Source organism: Pristiophorus japonicus, chromosome 13 (genome assembly GCF_044704955.1).
Source record: "Pristiophorus japonicus isolate sPriJap1 chromosome 13, sPriJap1.hap1, whole genome shotgun sequence".
Taxonomy (NCBI): Eukaryota; Metazoa; Chordata; class Chondrichthyes; family Pristiophoridae; genus Pristiophorus; species Pristiophorus japonicus.
Window position 1 is genome coordinate 6,127,795 of NC_091989.1, and position 19,333 is coordinate 6,147,127.

The 19,333-nt window shown below is 44.7% G+C and overlaps 1 protein-coding gene across 3 annotated transcripts in view; it reads right to left on the reverse strand.

Moving 5' to 3' along the window:
* optn (optineurin) overlaps window positions 1-19,098 on the reverse strand; it is a 38,620-nt gene extending 19,522 nt beyond the window's left edge. For 2 of the 3 annotated variants that reach the window (XM_070897100.1, XM_070897098.1), the window contains exons 1-5: window positions 19,003-19,098; window positions 13,471-13,671; window positions 8,682-8,875; window positions 7,499-7,690; window positions 6,644-6,720 (exon numbers count right to left, since the gene is read on the reverse strand). In XM_070897100.1, the coding sequence (XP_070753201.1) occupies window positions 6,644-6,720; window positions 7,499-7,690; window positions 8,682-8,875; window positions 13,471-13,657 (650 nt within the window). In that variant the 5' untranslated portion in view covers window positions 13,658-13,671; window positions 19,003-19,098. Of the gene's footprint in view, window positions 1-6,643; window positions 6,721-7,498; window positions 7,691-8,681; window positions 8,876-13,470; window positions 13,672-18,347; window positions 18,485-19,002 lie in introns of those variants that run through there. The other variant, XM_070897099.1, reaches the window with a different exon arrangement.
* Between the last annotated feature and the right edge of the window lie 235 nt (window positions 19,099-19,333).

Sequence of the window (19,333 nt, forward strand, 5' to 3'; positions counted from 1 at the left end):
ATTACGGTATATCAACCACCAAAGCACTACAGCAACACAAAATATGCCATAAACACCGCAAATTATTGCAGTGCAGTGATCGAGTCTTGAGCATAGTATAAGCTGCACGATGCAAAGTTCAGTCAAAACACAAAAGTCATTAACTGTGGTTTGTATTCGTCAACAGCACATTCATTCACAAAAATGTCCATTCCATTTCTTGCAGACAAGAGTTTCAGTGGGACATCTAGTTAGTTGTCAGCTATTTCCTCAGCAATTGCACATAATTAGATGCCACGGTGTGGTGAGGAGTTGGTTCCTGTACTTCTGTCAGCGTGTTATACCCACTCTCAGAATTGCAGAATAATTACAGCACAGAAGGTGGCCATTCGGCCCGTGCCGGCTCTCTGCAAGAGCACCTCAGCCAGTCCCACTCCCCCGCCCTTTCCCCGTAGCCCTGCACATTTTTTTTCCTCGTTACTTATCCAACTCCCTTTTGAAAGCCACGCAAGTCTCCCTCCACCACCCTCTCAGGCAGCGCATTCCAGATCCTAACCACTCACTGTGTAAAGAAGTTGTCCCTCATGTCGCCTTTGGTTCTTTTGCCAATCACAAATCTGTGTCCTCTGGTTCTCGACCCTTCCGGCAATGGGAACAGTTTCTCATTATCTACTCTGTCCAGACCCCTCATGGTTTTGAACATCTCTATCAAATCTCCTCTCAACCTTCTTTGCTCCAAGGAGAACCACCCCAGTTTCTCTCATTTATCCACGTAACTGAAGTCCCTTAACCCAGAACGATTCTTGCAAATCTTTTCTGCACCCTCTCCAAGGCCTTTACATCCTTCCTAAAGTGCAGTGCCCTGAATTGGACACAATACTCCAATTGAGGCCGAACCAGTGTTTTATACAGGTTCATCATAACTTCCTTGCTTTTGTACTCTTCTGCCTTGATTCATGAAGCCCAGGATCCCGTATGGTTTTTTTAAAATCTGCTTTCTCAACCTGCCCTGCCACTTTCAATGATTTGTGCACACATACCCCCAGGACTCTGTTCATGCACCCTGTTATGTCTTGAATAGAGTCTGACTCGATACTGCAAGCTCAAAGTAAGATGTGACCGTAGTCCTTTATTACAGATCTCAGGGTGCCTCGCCAGCCTGTGAGGCCTCCTTATATACAGGTGCTCCCAAGGATTGTGGGATCCCTTGGGACTCCAGGGGATAAGCCCTCTGGTGGTTAGACATGGTATTTACAGGTTTACATACATAACACACCCCATTTAGAATTTTACGCTTTACTTTATATTATTTCTCCTCGTTCTTCCTACCAAAATGTATTATTTTGCACTTTTCTGCATTAAATTTCATCTGCCACGTGTCCGCCCATTCCACCAGCCTGTCTATGTCCTCTTGAAGTCTATCACTCGCCTCCTCATTGTTCACTATACTTCCAAGTTTTGTGTCAGCTGCAAATTTTGAAATGTGCCCTGTACACCCAAGTCCAAGACATTAATATATACCAAGAAAAGCAGTGGTCCTCGTACCAACCCCTGGGGAACACCACTGTGTACCTTCCTCCAGTCCAAAAAACGACCGTTCACCACGACTGTTTCCTGTCACTTAGCCAATTTCGCACCTAGAGGGACGACTCCCTCTTGCAGAAGCATCCTCCAGCACAACACCAAGAATTTCCATATTGATGAGCAATCCAGACATCAGAACTGCCTCAGCAACACGGAGAATGGATTCCAAACTCATGGTGCTGGCAATCCCAATGGAGAACTTAATTCTTTTTAAGGAGGTTTTCTGCTTCAGAACCAGCTGTTCCGATGTGGAACTCCAGCTGCTTCCTCCACCGACGGGATCGATTAGTGTCAAAAGCAGTCAGCAATGGATTGCACTTTCAGCTCAAACTATGAATAGATCATGGGGATTGCCTGCAGTACATCCACATAAAAGGTTACTGCACAAGATAAAAGTTCACGGGGTTGGGGGTAATATATTAGCATGGATAGAGGATTAGCTAACTAACAGAAAATAGAGAGTTGGGATAAATGGGTAATTTCTCGGTTGGCAAACAGTGACTAGTGGAGTGCCACAGGGATCGGTGCTGGGGCCTCAACTATTTACAATCTATATTAATGACTTGAATGAAGGGACTGAGTGCAGTGTAGCCAAGTTTATTGATGATACAAAGATGGGTGGGAAAGCAATTGTGAGGAGGACACAAAGAATCTGCAAAGGGATATAGATAGGCTAAGTGAATGGGCAAAAAATTGGCAGATGGAGTATAATGTGGGAAAATGCGAGGTTATCCACTTTGACAGAAAATTTTTTAAAAGAAAATTATAATTTAAAGAGAAAAATTGCAAAGTGTTGCATTACAGAAGAACCTGGGGGTCATTGTGCATGAAATATAAAAAGTTAGTATGCATGTACAGCAAGTAAAGGCAAATGGAATGTTGGCCTTTATTGCAAGGGGGATAAAGTATAAAAGCAGAGAAGTCCTGCTACAACTGTACAGGCCATACCTTGAGTAGTGTGTACAGTTTTAGTCTCCGTATTTAAGGAGATACATGCATTGAAGGCTGTTCAGAGAAGGTTCACGAGGTTGATTCTGGAGATAAAGAGTCAACTTGGTTGGGCCTATACTCATTGTAGTTCAGAAGAATGAGAGGTGATCTTATCGAAACATACAAGATAACGAGGGGTCTAGACAAGGTGGATGCAGAGAGGATATTTCCACTCATAGGGGAAACTAAAACTAGGGGACATGGTCTCAGAATAAGGGGCCGCCCATTTAAAACTGAGATGGAGAAGAAATTTCTTCTCTCAGGGTTGTAAATCTATGAAATTCTCTGCCCCAGAGAGTTGTGGAGGATGGGTCATTCAATATATTTAAGGCGTAGACAGATCTTTGAGCGATAAGGGAATAAAGGGTTATGGGGAGCGGGCGGGGAAGTGGAGCTGAGTCCATGATCTTATTGAATGGTGGAGCAGGCTCGAGGGATCAGGTGGCTGACTCCAGCTCCTATTTCTTATGTTCTTATCCACTGAAAATTGCACTTTAGCCTCAGGAATGACAATCACTGTGCACTAAAATGTTTCTTGTTGTGAGGTTTCAAAGGTACAGGTGGTATAGAATTGAAAAGTAGGGAAATTATGCTAAACCTGTATCGAACCTTGAGTAGACCACACTTAGTGTACTGCGTACAGTTCTGGTCGCCATATTATAAAAAGGATAGAGGCACAGGAAAGAGTGCAGAGAAGATTTACAAGGATGATACCAGAAATGCAAAGGTATACATATCAGGAAAGGATGAACAGGCTGGGTCTCTTTTCTCTTGAAAAGAGAAGGCTGAAAGGTGACCTAATAGAGGTCTTTAAAATTATGAAATGTTTTGATGGGAGTGGATAGAGAGAGAATGTTTCCACTTGTGGGGAAGAACGTAACTAGAGGCCAGCAATATAAGATAGTCACCAAGAAACCCAATAGGGAATTCAGAAGAAACATCTTTACCCAAAAAGTGGTGAGAATGTGGAACTCGCTGCCACAGGGGAAGTGAATAGTAGAGAGATGCATTTAAAAGGGAGGCTGGACAAGCATATGGGGGAGAAGGGAATAGAGGGTTATGTTGATAGATTTAGGTGAGGAAAGATGGGAGGAGGCTCGAGTGAAGCATAAATTGCGGCATGGACTGGTTGGGCCGAATGGCCGGTTTCTGTGCCGTATATCCTATGTAAAACATCAATTATCCATTGGCTGAATCAGAGAAGTCATGATTGGTGGGACACTTATTAATTCCATTGCATTTAGATGCAGTCAATTCGTGTGCTGAAAGTTAACCATAAAGAAGCTGACTATTCTGCCTTGTGATGCAATACTTTGGTCGAAGTGGTACAAATACTCCTCAAAGTGCAGCTTGTAAATAAAAGGCCAGTTTCATCGGCATTAGAGATGTCTTTGGGCTTATGGAAGTTAAAACTTCAGATGGCAGAGTTTTCTGTGGTAATATCACTTGCTCTCCTTGTCTGGACCGGGACTTAATTTGCATAGTTCTCTTTGAAGCAGCTGATTTGCAATGCAGAAACAGAGGGCTCAAATTTGGCTCACCCCTTTTTGCGGCGCACTTACCGGAGATGCGCTGCTTTTCTCCGTTGATAAGTGCACTGAAAAAAAACCGCTCCCCACTTTGGCCACAGTCATGCAGCGTGGCCAGTCGAGTCGGGGCGGAGCCAGCATCCTGCGCTGAAAACAGTGCCAGGACGTCCGCCCATGCGCAGTAGCTCCTTGCCCCCAGCCTCTCTGTGCGTGGGACCCGATGCCCGCCCCTAGCCGAGTAGTCTCCCGGTGCGACTGACCTCAGGTTTGATATTTTATGCACTGTAGCTATTTTTGAACTTTCTTAATGGCTTGTCATTTTCCTGGACTTTTGGATATTTTGAAAAAAGTTATGTAAATATGTTTTGTCTCGAATAGTGGTGACCATTTGTCAAGCCTATTCACCTGGTGCTATTGTGAAAGAAGAACATAAGTGACAGAGGAACACTGAGAATATCTTATTTATTGAATTCGACTTTAGTTAGATAATATGGCCTCAATTTTGGCCCAGTATAATCATTGCAAACAAATAGTTGTTTAAATTAGTTGAGAGATTAGGGCAATTTAATTCAACTATTTTTTACTTTTTATTTTTGTAGTTTAAGCTTCCATGAATGCTTCTGTTGTATAGTAAATTAACTTTGCGAAGTTTGTCATATGATGTCCCGTATAGCTGTTTGATCCTAGTCACATTCTTTAGTCAAGTCATTAAGTTCTGCTGGCCTCCAATGTACCTACCTCGGGTACCTACCGATGTACCTGATTTCTTATCACTCCGCAAGGGTTTTCTGAAGTGGCCACATACGCTGGCCTAAGTAGATTTGGAGTAACTATTAGCTGGCCAAAGTGACCTAAATGGCCAAAACTGGCATAGGTGGCTGGTAACGCCCCCTTTTGAGAAAAAAAACTAAACTAAAAAATCCTAACTAACTCACTTACACTGGCGCAAATTGAATGTGCAAAATGGGGATTTTTAAGATACTCCAGAAAAATCAAGCTGCTTCCAAAAAAAGAGCAACTCCTGGCCAAAACTGAGCCCAGTCAGTTCCATATTCTTTGGTGAATTAATTTGCTTTTTACAGAAAGACCAGGCCATATCTGTGCATCAGCCGTGGCTCAGTGGCTAGCACTCTCGTCTGAGTCAGAGGCCTGTGGGTTCAAGTCCCACTTCAGAAACTGGAGCACAAAAATCCAGGCGGACACTTCAGTGTAGACACTGTTAGAGGTGCCGTCTTTCGGATGAGACGTTAAACCGAGACCCTGTCTTCTCGCTCAGGTGGATGTAAAAGATCCCATAGCATTACTTCGAAGAAGAGCAGGGGACTTATCACCGGTGTCCTAGCCAATATTTAACCCTCAATCAACATCACTTAAAGACAGATTATCTGGTCATTATCACATTGGCTGCTGTGTTCAAAAAGTACTTCATTGGCTGCAAAGCACTTTGGGATGCCCCGAGGTTGTGAAAGGCACTAAATAAATGCGTCTTTCTTTTTAGATAGCTGCTCTGATTTCCTTGAATCAATTCAACAATGATTCAACATCAGTATAAGCTGAAGAAAGTATCTTCTTTCTTTGGCTGCAATTTGTTTTGCTGAAGAAACATAGAAAATAGGTGCAGGAAGTAGGCCATTCGGCCCTTCAAGCCTACACCACCATTCAATGTGATCATGGCTGATCATTCCCTCAGTACCTCTTTCCTGCTTTCTCTCCATACCCCTTGATCCCTTTAGCCATAAGGGCCATATCTAACTCCCTCTTGAATATATCCAATGAACTGGCATCAACAACTCTCTGCAGTAGAGAATTCCACGGTTAACAACTGAGTGAAGAAGTTTCTCCTCATCTCAGTCCTAAATGGCTTACCCTTTATCCTAAGACTGTGTCCTCTGGTTCTGGACTTCCCCAACAATGGGAACATTCTTCCCGCATCTAACTTGTCCAGTCCTGTCAGAACTGAAGAGCAGTGATCCGCCTCTTGTTTTTCAGGTAGCTGGAGAGGGATGTTCAATTTTTATGCCACCACTTCTTTTCTCCACAATGTTTCTCCATATATTCTATAATCTTGGGATTTTTTCTGCCAATGACTCGGGTCTTGTAATTCTGACTAGCCACGTTCTCAAACCATTCTCAAGTTGCTCTCTGTCTCCACTCAACAATGCACTGCATTCATATGGGGCAAGGCAAGTAGATCGATGCACCCGATATTGATCATGGTAATGAAATTCATTTAAATGGCGCATTTGAGGTAGCAATTTGAATTTGAACTAAGCAGTACATGGTGAGCAACAGAATTTCAGTGAATTTTGCAATAGGCTTCCGGTTAAGCAACGCCTTGATTTCAAAATTCTCATCCTTATTTTCAAATCCCTTCATGGCCTCATCCCTCCTTATCTCTAACCTCCTCCAGCCCAACTCCCTCCCCAACTTCAATTTAAGAGTAGACCACTTAATAAATATCAGTGCAAAATGTGCAGCAATTAAAAGTTTGAATAACATATAATGTCATTCAAATGTTAGTGCTATGACAATGAAGCAGACAAACAAATGGAATCACTTACGTATAGGCTGCATAACTGTCTGCATTCTTGCACTGCAATTCCTTTGTTGCTTTTAATTCACCATCATCCACAGCCTCCTACAGAAGTAAAGAGCATTATTGCATGTAAATTGGATTGTATACTGGTGTGATGTATTTGCTCAATGTTAAAAACAAGATCTTTAAACATCTAAAAAAAAGCTCAACAGAAACAGTATTTCCTAGAATTGAAACCCAATTAACAAAAGACACCACACCTAAAATTCCTCCTCCTCCCCTTTTTGCTCGTTTCCTGTCTACAGCAAAGCTGGAGAACAGTATGCCACAGTATGGAGAATCACGGCAATCAGCCCCAGGTAGAACATGCAGAGGGGATCCTGGTTTTCAAATCCCTCCATGGCCTCGCCCTTCCCCAACTCTAAATCTCTTCCAACCCTACAAACCTTTGAGATATCTGCACTCATCTAATTCTGGCCTCTGAAGCATCTCGGATTTTAAATCGCTCCACCATTGGTGGCCGTGCCTTCATCTGCAGAGGCCCTACGCTCTGGAATCCCCCCTCCCCTCCAAGCCTCTCCGCTTCTTTACTACGTTGAAGGCGCTATATAAATACAAGTTGTTGTCTGCAATTTCATGGTGCAGAGTGCATTCCTTCACTTTATAAAATGTGCTATGCTAGCATTTTTCCAACTTTCATACATTAGATCCATACCACAGGCTTGGCTCAAATTAAATAGGAACCTGTACAAACACCAATTTATATTGCAATCATTCAGTCCTTTTAGTGCAGAAATATATAATTGTACACTGCAACAATATCTAATTACAGGAACTAACATGTACTGGATCTCCGTATACTTTTAGTTTTTCCACATACCACCATACGAATTTCAACAAACGAATCTTCCGATGATGCCGCATTTAACTTCAGTAGGAGCTCGGAATTCATGGCAACCAAATCAGCTTTCTCCGCCTGTAGCCTACTAACAAACACCTTCAGTTGCTGAACATCTTGTTCCACCAGATTAGAGAACGCACCTTCAGCGACTGGGTCACCTTTGGTTACCCCCTGTAAGGAAATAAATAAGCATTAAAAAAAAAACATCTCGACAGATTACTTACAAACATAAGAAAGCACGGACAGGATGAAAGCCCATTCCTTCCAAGAGACCAAGTATAATTTGTGCACTGATGGGATTCTCCAACATATAAAAAGGGCTGTAAATAACTGAAGTTATAATTCTGTGGAACTTCCAGCTTCATGGGGAATTGAGCAGGTACTAAATGTTAACCTAGAATTACAATCTAGTCAAGTCTGACCAGTTGCATTCTACAGATGATATCACTGTGGGCCACGAAAGGATTGGAAGGATAGCATTTCAGAGATTCTCATCATCAATGTCTATTTAGACTCGGTCTTAACCAGGTATTTGGTCACTCTTGCAAAAAAAAAGTTAACTGATTTTAATGGAACCTTATTCTACACAATGTGTTACACTGGAAGGGGAAGAGAGTCAACTTTAGTCTTGTGAATTTTGTAATCATACTTAGGAGAGTTTGAATTAAATACCCGATTTGCATCTTGGTTTTAAACACGCGTACGTGGGACAGCACTCCCAGGCAATGGAACTCTTTCCCTCTTTAGGCAGCAGTGTCAATGTTAATCACTTACAGATTAAGTTAATCAGGGTCAAGTAAAAACCATCACTCTTTCTATTCTGCCAACAATATATTAAAATCCCAAACTCAGAAAAGCATCCCTACAGCATGTGCAAATGTTTACATTTCCCAGTCAGCCTCTCCAACCAGTTCAGTGCCCCTTTGTCAGCCTTATGTTGTGGATAAATGCCCATAAGATTAGAACCTGGATCGCCGATATAAAATAGTTTTTTTTTATATCAACTATTTCACAATGTAATTGCCTTTCAACATTTTAAAAAGACCTGGATCATATTCATCTTTTACCCCTTTAATGAGAGCAAGTTAAAATATTTCAGCCTCCATATCTTCAGTGGAATTAAATAAGGTTCCATGTAGTGCTGTAAATCCATTCTTTATACCTGTAACCCATCTGAATTTAGCTCTTGGATCTTTTTCTTCAAGGCTTCGTTCTCTGCAGCAAAGTCCGAGAGTCGGGTTTTGGCCTCCTCGAATTTATTCTGAATATACTCTCGTTCCACCCTCTGCTTCTCACGCCAAGTTGCAAGTTCTTCATAACGTTCCTTCATGGCATGATTTGTTTGCTTAATGGCTTCTGCAAGACACAATCGCCAATACTTTGCTTAAAAAAATTAATTAAATATGGAGCTGTCCTATAAATTAAATCTAATCTAAAAGAATATTTCTGTAACTTAGCGAAAGACTATTTTTTTTTAAAAAACAAAGCCCTTCACGACAGACATTTATTCACAGCTGAGATCCAATTGGCCCACTAAAAAAAGTTCTGCAATGTATTAAATTACTGTAGGAACACAGTTAGAAAAAGTAGAGCTATTGGGGGTAGGCGCTGAGTCCAATGATCACCATTTCTGTGTAAATCCTCTGGAATTTCTGTATAATTAAAAAAAGCTTCTAAATTCCTTTTAGAGGAAGTGTTTTGTGATTTTGACAAATCTAAAATAGTGCAGAATGGGGACCTGAAAAATTCCATTGTGTCTAATGGAGTTCAAAAGGCTATCTAGTTAACAGTCTTGTTGAAAAAAACATTTGCGCCCAACTGCAATGTTCCCCCAATGTTCAATTTGGATGTTCGGGTCCCTTGAACGGGCTTGTGTGGCCCATCCAAAGTTTTGCGAATGCACAAAAGTTTACATGGGAAAAGTTGGTCCATGGCTGTGCATCTTGGAAGGAACGTAGCCTGACTATGAGGCTAGCGATTTATTATGTGCTACCCATCTTAAGTTCTCCATGCCTATCCTAGCTTTGTCTTTTCTACCTCTAGTTCAACTTGTTTCACATGCCTGAAATATAAAAGTTTTGAGAAAACATTTCTTCAAAAAGGACATGCAAAATTAGCTTTGTAGTTGGATAGAGGGGGCTTTTAATAAATGCACTTATCCTGAACTACAAGATCAAATCAGAGCAACTGACTGTTCTCTCGTTTACTAAGAGAGCTACGGCCTATGCTTTTTGTTTGTTACGGAATTGTTCCTGATAATATTTTAAGAAGCCTTGCCATTGAAACTGCACCAAGAATATGAAGTTACAAAGCCAGCTAGTCCCAGTGCTGTGGTTGTCTTGTCAAAGAAGAAAACTCCACAGAGTAATCTCTGGCACCATCTCTGCAATGACGTTTCCCAGGGTCACGCGCGCATTTTTATTAAAACGGTTCTTTTCAAGCAAGTTTCTGACGGGGCCTGTTTCTAACTAAGAGCTATAAGCTACGCTGATAGATTTAGATGAGGAAAGACGGCAGGAGGCTCGAGTGGAGCATAAACACCGGCATGGACTGGTTGGGCTGAATGGCCTGTTTCTGTGTCAAGCTTTTAAATTAAACTAAGTGAAGCTAAGTAAGTTGATACTGTGTTGAATAAGTCCTTCATGAAGCAGCTGGGGAAACATCTCGTTGGCAATGTGCTCTGAGGTTACGGAGGTAGATATGAACACAGAGGATCAAATACTCCAGGAGAAAAAGCGTTTTTACGCAACAAGTGATGAGGATTTGGAACGCACTGCCTGATATGGTGGTGGATACAGATTCAACAGCAGCTTTCAAAGGGGAATCGGATAAATACTTGGGAGGGATATGGGGAAAGAGTGGGGAAGTGGGACTGACTGGATTGCTCTTGGAATCCGGCGCAGACTCGATGGGCCGAATGGTCGCCCCCTGTGCTGTACGATTCTGAGACACAACTGGTCCCGTGTTGTGGAAGTTAGCAGGCCGGGATTGAATAGTGGAGATGTGGGCAAGTACGCAAATTGCAGAGTTCTGCTTCACTATTTTTGCAGAACTAGCCGAAGGAGCTTAAACAGATTTAATAAAATGCACAAAAATGTAGCTCTACATGAGCTATGGAAAAAGCTGGCTAGATGAGATAAATGGGTTGTATATTCTTGTCACTTTTCCCCTACTCTCATTGCCCGTGGTTGAATCCAGTTGAACATCAACTTTTAAAAAAGAGACTGTATTTTCTCACCCTCCCTTTTAAACTCCCCAGATGACTCACCATTATCCAGCTGATAGGCTGCTGTGTAATTGCTTGGACGTGTGCCAACACTGCAAAGTACGTGATTTCTTTTCCGCCTCATTGCGTGGAAGCATACTTTAATATTTTGTAAATATAATTTTTAGGGAATATATACGCAGACTGGCCAGTGTCTATTTCATTACCTTAGTAAAAACGCACACAAAAGTAATTATTAAATACTTCGACCATTTCTCCGTTGCCACCTGTGAGTTTAACTTGCTCATCTATCAGTGGCACTTTAATTTTCCTTTTGTTATTTATGTGTCTAGAGAACACTTCATTATTTTTATATTCCACAACAATGTGATTTTGTAATTTCTCTTTGCCTTTCTAATGGTTTGTTCTCTCGTGAGTTCTCACTGTTCCTTGGATCACTTCTTAATGTTATATACTTGAGGGAATACAAGCCTAGTCTATGCAACCCTTTTAGCCCCAGTATAATTCTGGTGAATCTGTGCTGCACCTCCTCAGAGGTCAATATATCCTTCCTGAGGTGTGGTGCCCAGAACAATGTATTACTTAAGATGCTGTACACATCTGTAGCATGACTTCTACCCCTTTGTATTTCAGCCTCAAAGATGAAAGTTAACATTCTATTATCCTTTTTCATTATTTTTTCTACCTGTCCACTAGTTTTAAGTAATTTCTGTACTTGAACCCCTAAATCTCTCTGCTCCCCCACAGTTTCTAGCTTCTCACCATTTAAAAAACATTCTGATCTATCTTGGGTCCAAAGTGGATGATCTCTCACTTCCCAAGATTGAACTCCATCTGCCACAGTTTTGCCCACTCGCTAAATCGATCAATGTCCATTTGCAACTTCCTCCTCCCATCTACACTTCTTACTGTGCCGCCTAACTTAAGTCTTTGGCAGAAAAAAAATCAAAGAGCAAGTTATTTAAATGGAGAAAGATTGCAAAGTGCCGCAGTACAGCTGGACCTCGGAATACTTGTGCATGAAACACAAAAGGATAGTATGCAGATACAGCAAGTTATCAGGAAGGCCAATGATATCTTGGCCTTTATTGCAAAGTGAATGGAGTATAAAAGCAAGGAAGTCTTGCTACAGCTATACAAGGTATTGGGTGAGGCCGCACCTGGAATACTGCATTGTTTTGGTTTCCATATTTACGAAAGGATATACTTGCTTTAGAGGCAGTTCAGAGAAGGTTCACTAGGTTGATTCCGGGGATGAGGGGTTTGACTTACTTATGAGGAAAGGTTGAGTAGGTTGGGCCTCTACTCATTGGAATTCAGAAGAATGAGAGGTGATCTTATTGAAACGTATAAGATTATGAAGGGGCTCGACAAGGTGGATGCAGAGAGGATGTTTCCACTGATGGGGAAGACTAGAACTAGAGGGCATGATCTTAGAATAAGGGGCCGCCCATTTAAAACTGAGGTGAGGAGAAATTTCTTCTCAGAGGGTTGTAAATCTGTGGAATTCGCTGCCTCAGAGAGCTGTGGAAGCTCGGACATTGAATAAATTTAAGACAGAAATAGGCAGTTTCTTAAACGATATGGGGTTATGGGGAGAGGGCAGAGAGGTGGAGCCGAGTCCATGATCAGATCAGCCATGATCATATAAAATGGCGGAGCAGGCTCGAGGGGCCGTATGGCCTACTCCTGCTCCTATTATGTTCTTAGTGACATCAGCAAACTTCGATATACGGTTCTCTATTCTTTCATCCGAGTCATTTATAAATACAAGTGCAACGTCCCGATCTGGAATTGTCCGAAAACTGGACACTTTGCACATCCCAGATAGAGTCATGTGGAATCCGGAATTATGGTACGAAAACCGGACAATTTTGAGGTGGCCAAGACGACATCAGGCAGCGAGGGACGAGGAAACTGGTAAAAAAGCGCAGCGCGGGGGGCCGCGGACGGCGAGGTCCGAAATCCGGCACTGATTCAGTCGAGGATTGGGGATTCAGTCAAGAAAATCAATAGTCTGAAATCTGGAATCCTCGACCTAATCCGTGTCGGGTTTTGAGCGACGAGGTCCGAAATCTGGCAAAACCCAGCACGGATTCGGTCGAGGATTCGGGATTTCAGACTTGATTTTCTTGTCTGAAATCCGGAAAAATCCATAAACAGACTAAGACCTGAGGATTCCGGATTTTGGATGTTGTACCTGTATAGTGAAAAGCTGAGGCCCCAAGTACAGATTCCTGGAGGACACCACTAGTCACATCCTATATACCCATTATACCCTACTCTGTCTCCTATCTCCTAATCAATTACCTACCCATCTGCTTCTTAAAGCAATTGAGCTAATTCAAGACAAACACACCTAGAGAAATAGGAGCAAATCACCTGCCTGACTTCAGACACCTGGTGCCAAGGGAGTGGATTACCTTAGCAGAGACTAGAACTAGAGTTTTAAATTTTAAAAAACAAGGCTCTACATTAAAAGGTTGTGCGTAACTCGATTGACAAAAAATAATTTATTTTTTAACCTACAGCTCTTGTTCGGATACTGTACATCATTTCCACATGGAACAGCTGTTATTAAGTGATAGAAATGTACTCTTTTAAGTTTTGTAATTTGATTAACCATCGACATCCAAACCTAAACAATTTTGTGAATGAATGGCACAGCAGATTACAGGTTTCCTGCAATAAAAATCCGTTATATTAAGCTCAAATGTAAGGGCACCTTTTAACTCATTGTTCTCCTTAATCAGCTCGTCCATTTCCTGCAAGGTGTCTTCTGGGGTAAACGTGTCCATCAGGTGGGGACCGTTGATGTTCATGCCAGTACCATTTACAGCATGCAGTCCCTGATTCAAATTCTCCGCAGTCTGCCCAACGGCAGAGGTATTTAACAGGTTAGAACACATCATTGCCTCTTTTCACTCTGAAAGAATTTAAAAGTGTATAAAAGTTGACTATATAAGATAGTTCTACGCGAATTATGGCACTTTGGCAACTACTACTTCAACAACAAGTATTTATACAGTGCCTTTAACATAGTAAAATATCCCCAAGGTGCTTAACAGGAGCGATTATCAAGCAGAATTTGACACCGAGCCACACAAGATGATATTAGGGCAGATAACCAAAAGCTTGGCCAAAGAGGTAGGTTTTAAGGAGCGTCTTAAAGGAGAAAAGAGAGTTAGAGAGGCGGAGAGATTTAGGGAGTGACTTCCACAGCTTAGGGCCCAGGCAGCTGAAGGCACAGCCACCGACAGAGCGATTAAAATTGGAGATGCTCCCAAGAGAAAAGAATGGAGGAGTGCAGAGATCTCAGGGGCTTGTGGGACTGGAGGAGCTGAGAGCGAATGTAGGAGTGGGCTTAAACATGGTAAAGAATACTATATATAGTGCAGCTTTACTGCCCATTTAGCAATGATGCAAAGCAGTTTCCAAATCACAACAAAGCAAAAATACACAATGGAACTCCAGCTGAACACATGCCTTTACTGCTGCCCTCACCAAGATCAGCTGACTCAGCACATACTGGGACCAGGGACTTTCCTTATCTGTATGGCTCATGACGACAAACTATTTTAGCTATAACTGCAAATGCACAAAACCTTCTATTTTAAACTACCATGTAAATGGTATGTTAGCCTTTATTGCAAGGGGTTTGGTGTACGAGTAACAAAGGCATGCTGAAATTATAAGGGGCTTTGTTTTTGTTTAAAAAAGCTCGTTCATGGGATGTGAGTGTCGCTGGCAAGGCCGGCATTTATTGCCCATCCCCAATTGCCCTCGAGATGGTGGTGGTGAGCCGCCGCCTTTAACCGCTGCAGTCCGCTTGGTGAGATCACAGCTGGAGTACTACGCACAGTTTTGGCCTCCTTACCCAAGGAAGGATATACTTGCCTTAGATGGGGTGCAACCAACGTTCCAGTTAAGCTGCGCGGCTGTGCAGCGGTCTGGAGGTCCCGCGCAGGCCGCCCACGGGATTTTTTAAAAAGGGAGAAACCGCGCATACGCGGAAATTTGAACGGACCGCGCAGCCCGTTAAAGGGGTCACATACCGAAAAAAATTACAGGGAACTTTGGGCGCAACGGGCATTCACTAAATTCCTTGGATGAAAGGGCTATCCTATGAGGAGAGATTGAATAGAATGGGCCTATACTCTCTGGAGTTTGGATGAATGAGAGATGATCTCATGAAACATACAAGATCCTGAGGGTGATTGACAGGGTAGTTACCGAGAGGCTGTTTCCCCTGACTGGACAGGCTAGAACGAGAGGGCATAGTCTCAGGATAAGGGGTCGGCCATTTAGGACTGAGAGGAGAAGACATTTCTTCACTCAGAGGGTGGTGATTCTTTGGAATTCTCTGCCCCAGAGGGCTGTAGATGCTGAGTTGTTGAGTATATTCAAGACTGAGATCAATAGATTTTTGGGCACTAAGGAAATCAAGGAATATGGGGATCAGGCAGGAAAGTGGAGTTGAGGTAGAAGATAGACCATGATCTCAGTGAATGGCAGAGCAGCTTCGAGGGGCCGAATGACCTATTCCCATCTCTTAAGTTCTTAACTTGAAAGTTTAAAAAAAGCCCAGAAAACTTGTGGACCACCGTTAAGTATATTAATAAACCAGGAAGAAAGTTGGCTCAATTCTACTTAACCTCTCCTGAGAAATTGCACCTTTAAAAAAAAACTGAAGGTGTTGTATCGTACCGCAGAATGGCTCCACAGGCAACAGAGATTCCGTTACCTAAATGGCCTTTCTTTACATTGCTTAGGCAGTGAATGTCAGCTGGTTAAAGGACAGTGGAGCCCAATCGAGCCTGCAAACATGCTTGTTAATGGATAATGATCTCAAGTGGGAATCTGATTGATTCTTCCTCCTTTTGGTAAGTGGCACCAAGGCCAATTTTAAAACTTTACCATCAGCAGCTGAGGTCAGCTAGCTCAGTGAAAGGGAGCCAAAACTTCAATCCTTCCCCTTCAGTGAAGAACTTGCATGGACCGAAAATAAGTTATGTAAAATTAACAGAATTCTGTTTATCTCCCACAAAAAAAATTTCCACAGCCCCTTTCATGACCCCCGGACATCCGAAAGCACTTTGCAGCCACTGAAGTACTTTTGGAGTGCAGTCACTGTTGTAATGTGGGAAACATGGCATGTAATTTGCGCACAGCAAGCTCCCGCAAACAGCAATGTGATAATGACCACAGAATCTGGTCTCTTACTCTGTTCTGCATGGCATGGTACACTTACTGGACTCACTGGGAAAGCTTCAATTACACAATATAGATCTTGAAATTTGGGCCGGCAGCTTGAACACAAAAATCTGGACTGATACTCCAGGACAGTACCGAGGGAGCGTTGCACTGTTGGAGAGGCAGTGCTGAGGGAGTGTTGCACTGTCGGAGGTGCCATCTTTCGGATGAGACTCTAAACTGAGGCCCTGTCTGCTCTCTCAAGTGGCCATAAACCTATTTCGAAGAAGAGGAGAGTTATCCCTGGTGTCCTGGCCAATATTCATCCCTCAATCAACATCACAAACAGATTATCTGGTCATTATCACATTGCTGTTTGCGGGAGCTTGCTGTGCGTAAATTAGCGGCCGTGTTTCCTACATCATAACAGACTACACTCCAAAAGTACTTCATTGGCTGTCAACACTTTGGGGCATCCGGAGTTTGTGAAAGGTACTGTGGAAATTTTTTTTTGTGGGACATAAACAGAATTCTGTTAATTTTACGTAACCTATTTTCAGACCATGCAAGTTCTTCACTGAAAGGAGCAGGAGTGAAGCTTTGGCTCCCTCTCAAATCATCATAGGCAGTCCCTCAGAATCGAGGAAGACTTGCTTCAACTCTTTTTTAAAAAAAGAGTGAGTTCTCAGGTGACTGTACAGTCCAATATGGGAATTACAGTCTCTGTCACAGGTGGGACAGACAGTGGTTGAGGGAAAGGGCGGGTGGGGAGTCTGGTTTGCTCCTTCTGCTGCACGTGCTTGATTTCAGCATGCTCTCAGCAACGAGACTCGAGGTGCTCAGCGCCCTCCCGGATGCTCTTCCTCCATTTTGGGCGGTCTTGGGCCAGGGATTTCCAATGCAGTTTTGCTGGTTAGTGCCATTCCCATTCGGGGAAGGTGACTTACATTTCTATAGCACCTTTCACGACCACCGGACTTCTGAAAGCGTTTTACAGCCAATGAAGTACTTTTGGAGTGTAGCCATTCTCGAAATGTAGGAAGCCTCTGAATGTGCGCAGATACAAGCGTCATCCGCATACTGTAGTTCGATGACAGAGGATGGGGCAGTCTTGGATCTAGCCTGGAGATGACAACGGTTGAACAGGTTCCCACTGGTTCTATAATTTAGCTCCATTCCAGCGGGGAGCTTGTTGAGCGTGAGATGGAGCATTGCAGCAAGGAAGATCGAGAAGAGGGTTGGCGCAATGACGAAGCCCTGCTTGACACCGGAACGGACGTGGATTGGGTCTGTGGTGGATCCATTGGTCAGGATCACGGCTTGCATGTCATCGTGGAGCAGGCAGAGGATGGCAACAAACTTTTAGGGGCAACCAAAACGGAGGACGCCGCTCCATAGTCCCTCGCAGTTAACAGTGTCAAAGGTCTTTGTGAGATCAAAGGTGGCCATGTACACAGAAAAATCAACACCAGGGCACTCAAAGACCCAGTTAAGAGAGCCCTGTACAGCCAGCCCCTCAATGCCAACCTGGCGATGCTAGAATACCCCAGGATGCAGAGTGTCCACAGTGCTTGGTCTGCCCTCCAGGCCACCATAACCAGTGCCTGCGAAGAGACGCTCAGTCACTCAACCAGGACTGGTTTGAATGGCCAGGAGATCCATGAGCTAATAAACCACAAGCGCAGAGCATTTCTGAACCTAAAGCAACAACCCAACTCAGGAGCAGCAAAGCAGTTCTACAAATGGCTGAAGGCCGAGGTCCAACAAAAAGCCCGCAACATAAAGAGGGTGGGCGGAGAAAGCACAGAAAATCTAGCAGCTGACCGACAGCCATGACGTCCGAGGATTTTACACCGCAGTCAAGTCCACCAAGCACCCAAGGCCCCACCCCACTGCTGCCCAAGAATGGGTAGACACTCAACAAGGACACCAAGGCAGTCAGGGCCTGCTGGAAGGAGCACTTTGAAGATCTCCTTCATAAAGACTCCGCCTTTGAGCGATGTACAAGACCCAGCCCCGTTGGGCAGACCACATTGTCCGCACGCCCGACACGAGACTCCCAAAGCAAGCGCTCTACTCGAAACTCCTTCACGGCAGGCGAGCCCCAGGTGGGCAGAGGAAACGTTACAGGGACACCCTCAAAGCCTCCCTGATAAAAGTACGACATCCCCACCGACACCTGGGCGTCCCTGGCCAGAGACCGCCCCAAGTGGAGGAAGAGCATCCGGGGAAGGCGCCGAGCACCTCGAGTCCCGTCGCCGAGAGCATGCAGAAAGCAAGCGCAGGCAGCGGAAGGAGCGTGCGACAAACCAGACTCCCCACCCTCCCTTTCCTCCAACCACTGTCTGTCCCACCTGTGACAGAGACTGTAATTCCCGTATTGGACTGTTCAGTCACCTGAGAACTCACTTTTAGAGTGGGAGCAAGTCTTCCTCGATTCCGGGGGACTGCCGATGTGAATGTAGGAAACCCAGCAGCCAATGTGCGCACAACCAGCTCCCACTAACAGCAATGTGACCATGCCGCTGTGTTGTGCTCAAGTCTCAGGAGTGGGACTTGAACCCACAACCTCCTGACTCAGAGGCGACAGGCGAGAGTGAGCCACCCACCCACCCACCCTTGCCCCTGAGGGGAATGCTCTGTGGCAGGAGCCAGACCACGGCCCTTGGTGCGGGTGCTTTACAAGAGGCGAGAGTTCCATACTGCGACACCCGACCCGACCCAACCCTCGGGCCGCCGCTCCACCTCCACTTTCACTTTCGCTTTCCCCGCGTCCGCCGTCGCCCTCGCGAACACTCGCTCAATGCCGCCGCCCGGAGCCCCAGCCGCTCGCAATCAGGCGGGGGGGGGGGGGTGGGGCAGCGCCCGGGCCCGGCCCCGGCCTGAGCACTGCCAGGCCTGGTCCTGAGGGAAACGATCGGGCCCGCCGGGTTAAAATCGCGCACCGACAATGACTAGACGCCCGCCGTGTTTCCGCGGTTGAAGCCGAACATTTCAAACCCACCGCCCCCCGGGCTGGGCACGGGCCCACACGTTCCCTTTCTCGAGCGTCCATCGCACTCACCTCCGCCGCTCTCGCTCTGGCTCTCCACCCGCTCGCTGTTCGCGCAGCCGCACTACTTCGCGCTTACGCGTGACGTCATGGAGACTCGGTCACGTGTCCCCATCCCCTCTCTTGAAGGTGAACGCCAAGCCGCTTTTCGCGCAGCCGCAATCCCCGCCCGCCGCCTGAGCTCCGCCTTAGCCACACTGCAATTGGGTCACGTGGCCCTCCCGAAAGGCGCGGCTCCACCACCGCCGTCGGCCCCGCCCCCCCCCCCTCGCCATCTTGCTAAAGGATGACAATGGTGTTTAGTGGCCAGTCACTATCTTGGCAAAGGACGGCAATGTTGATG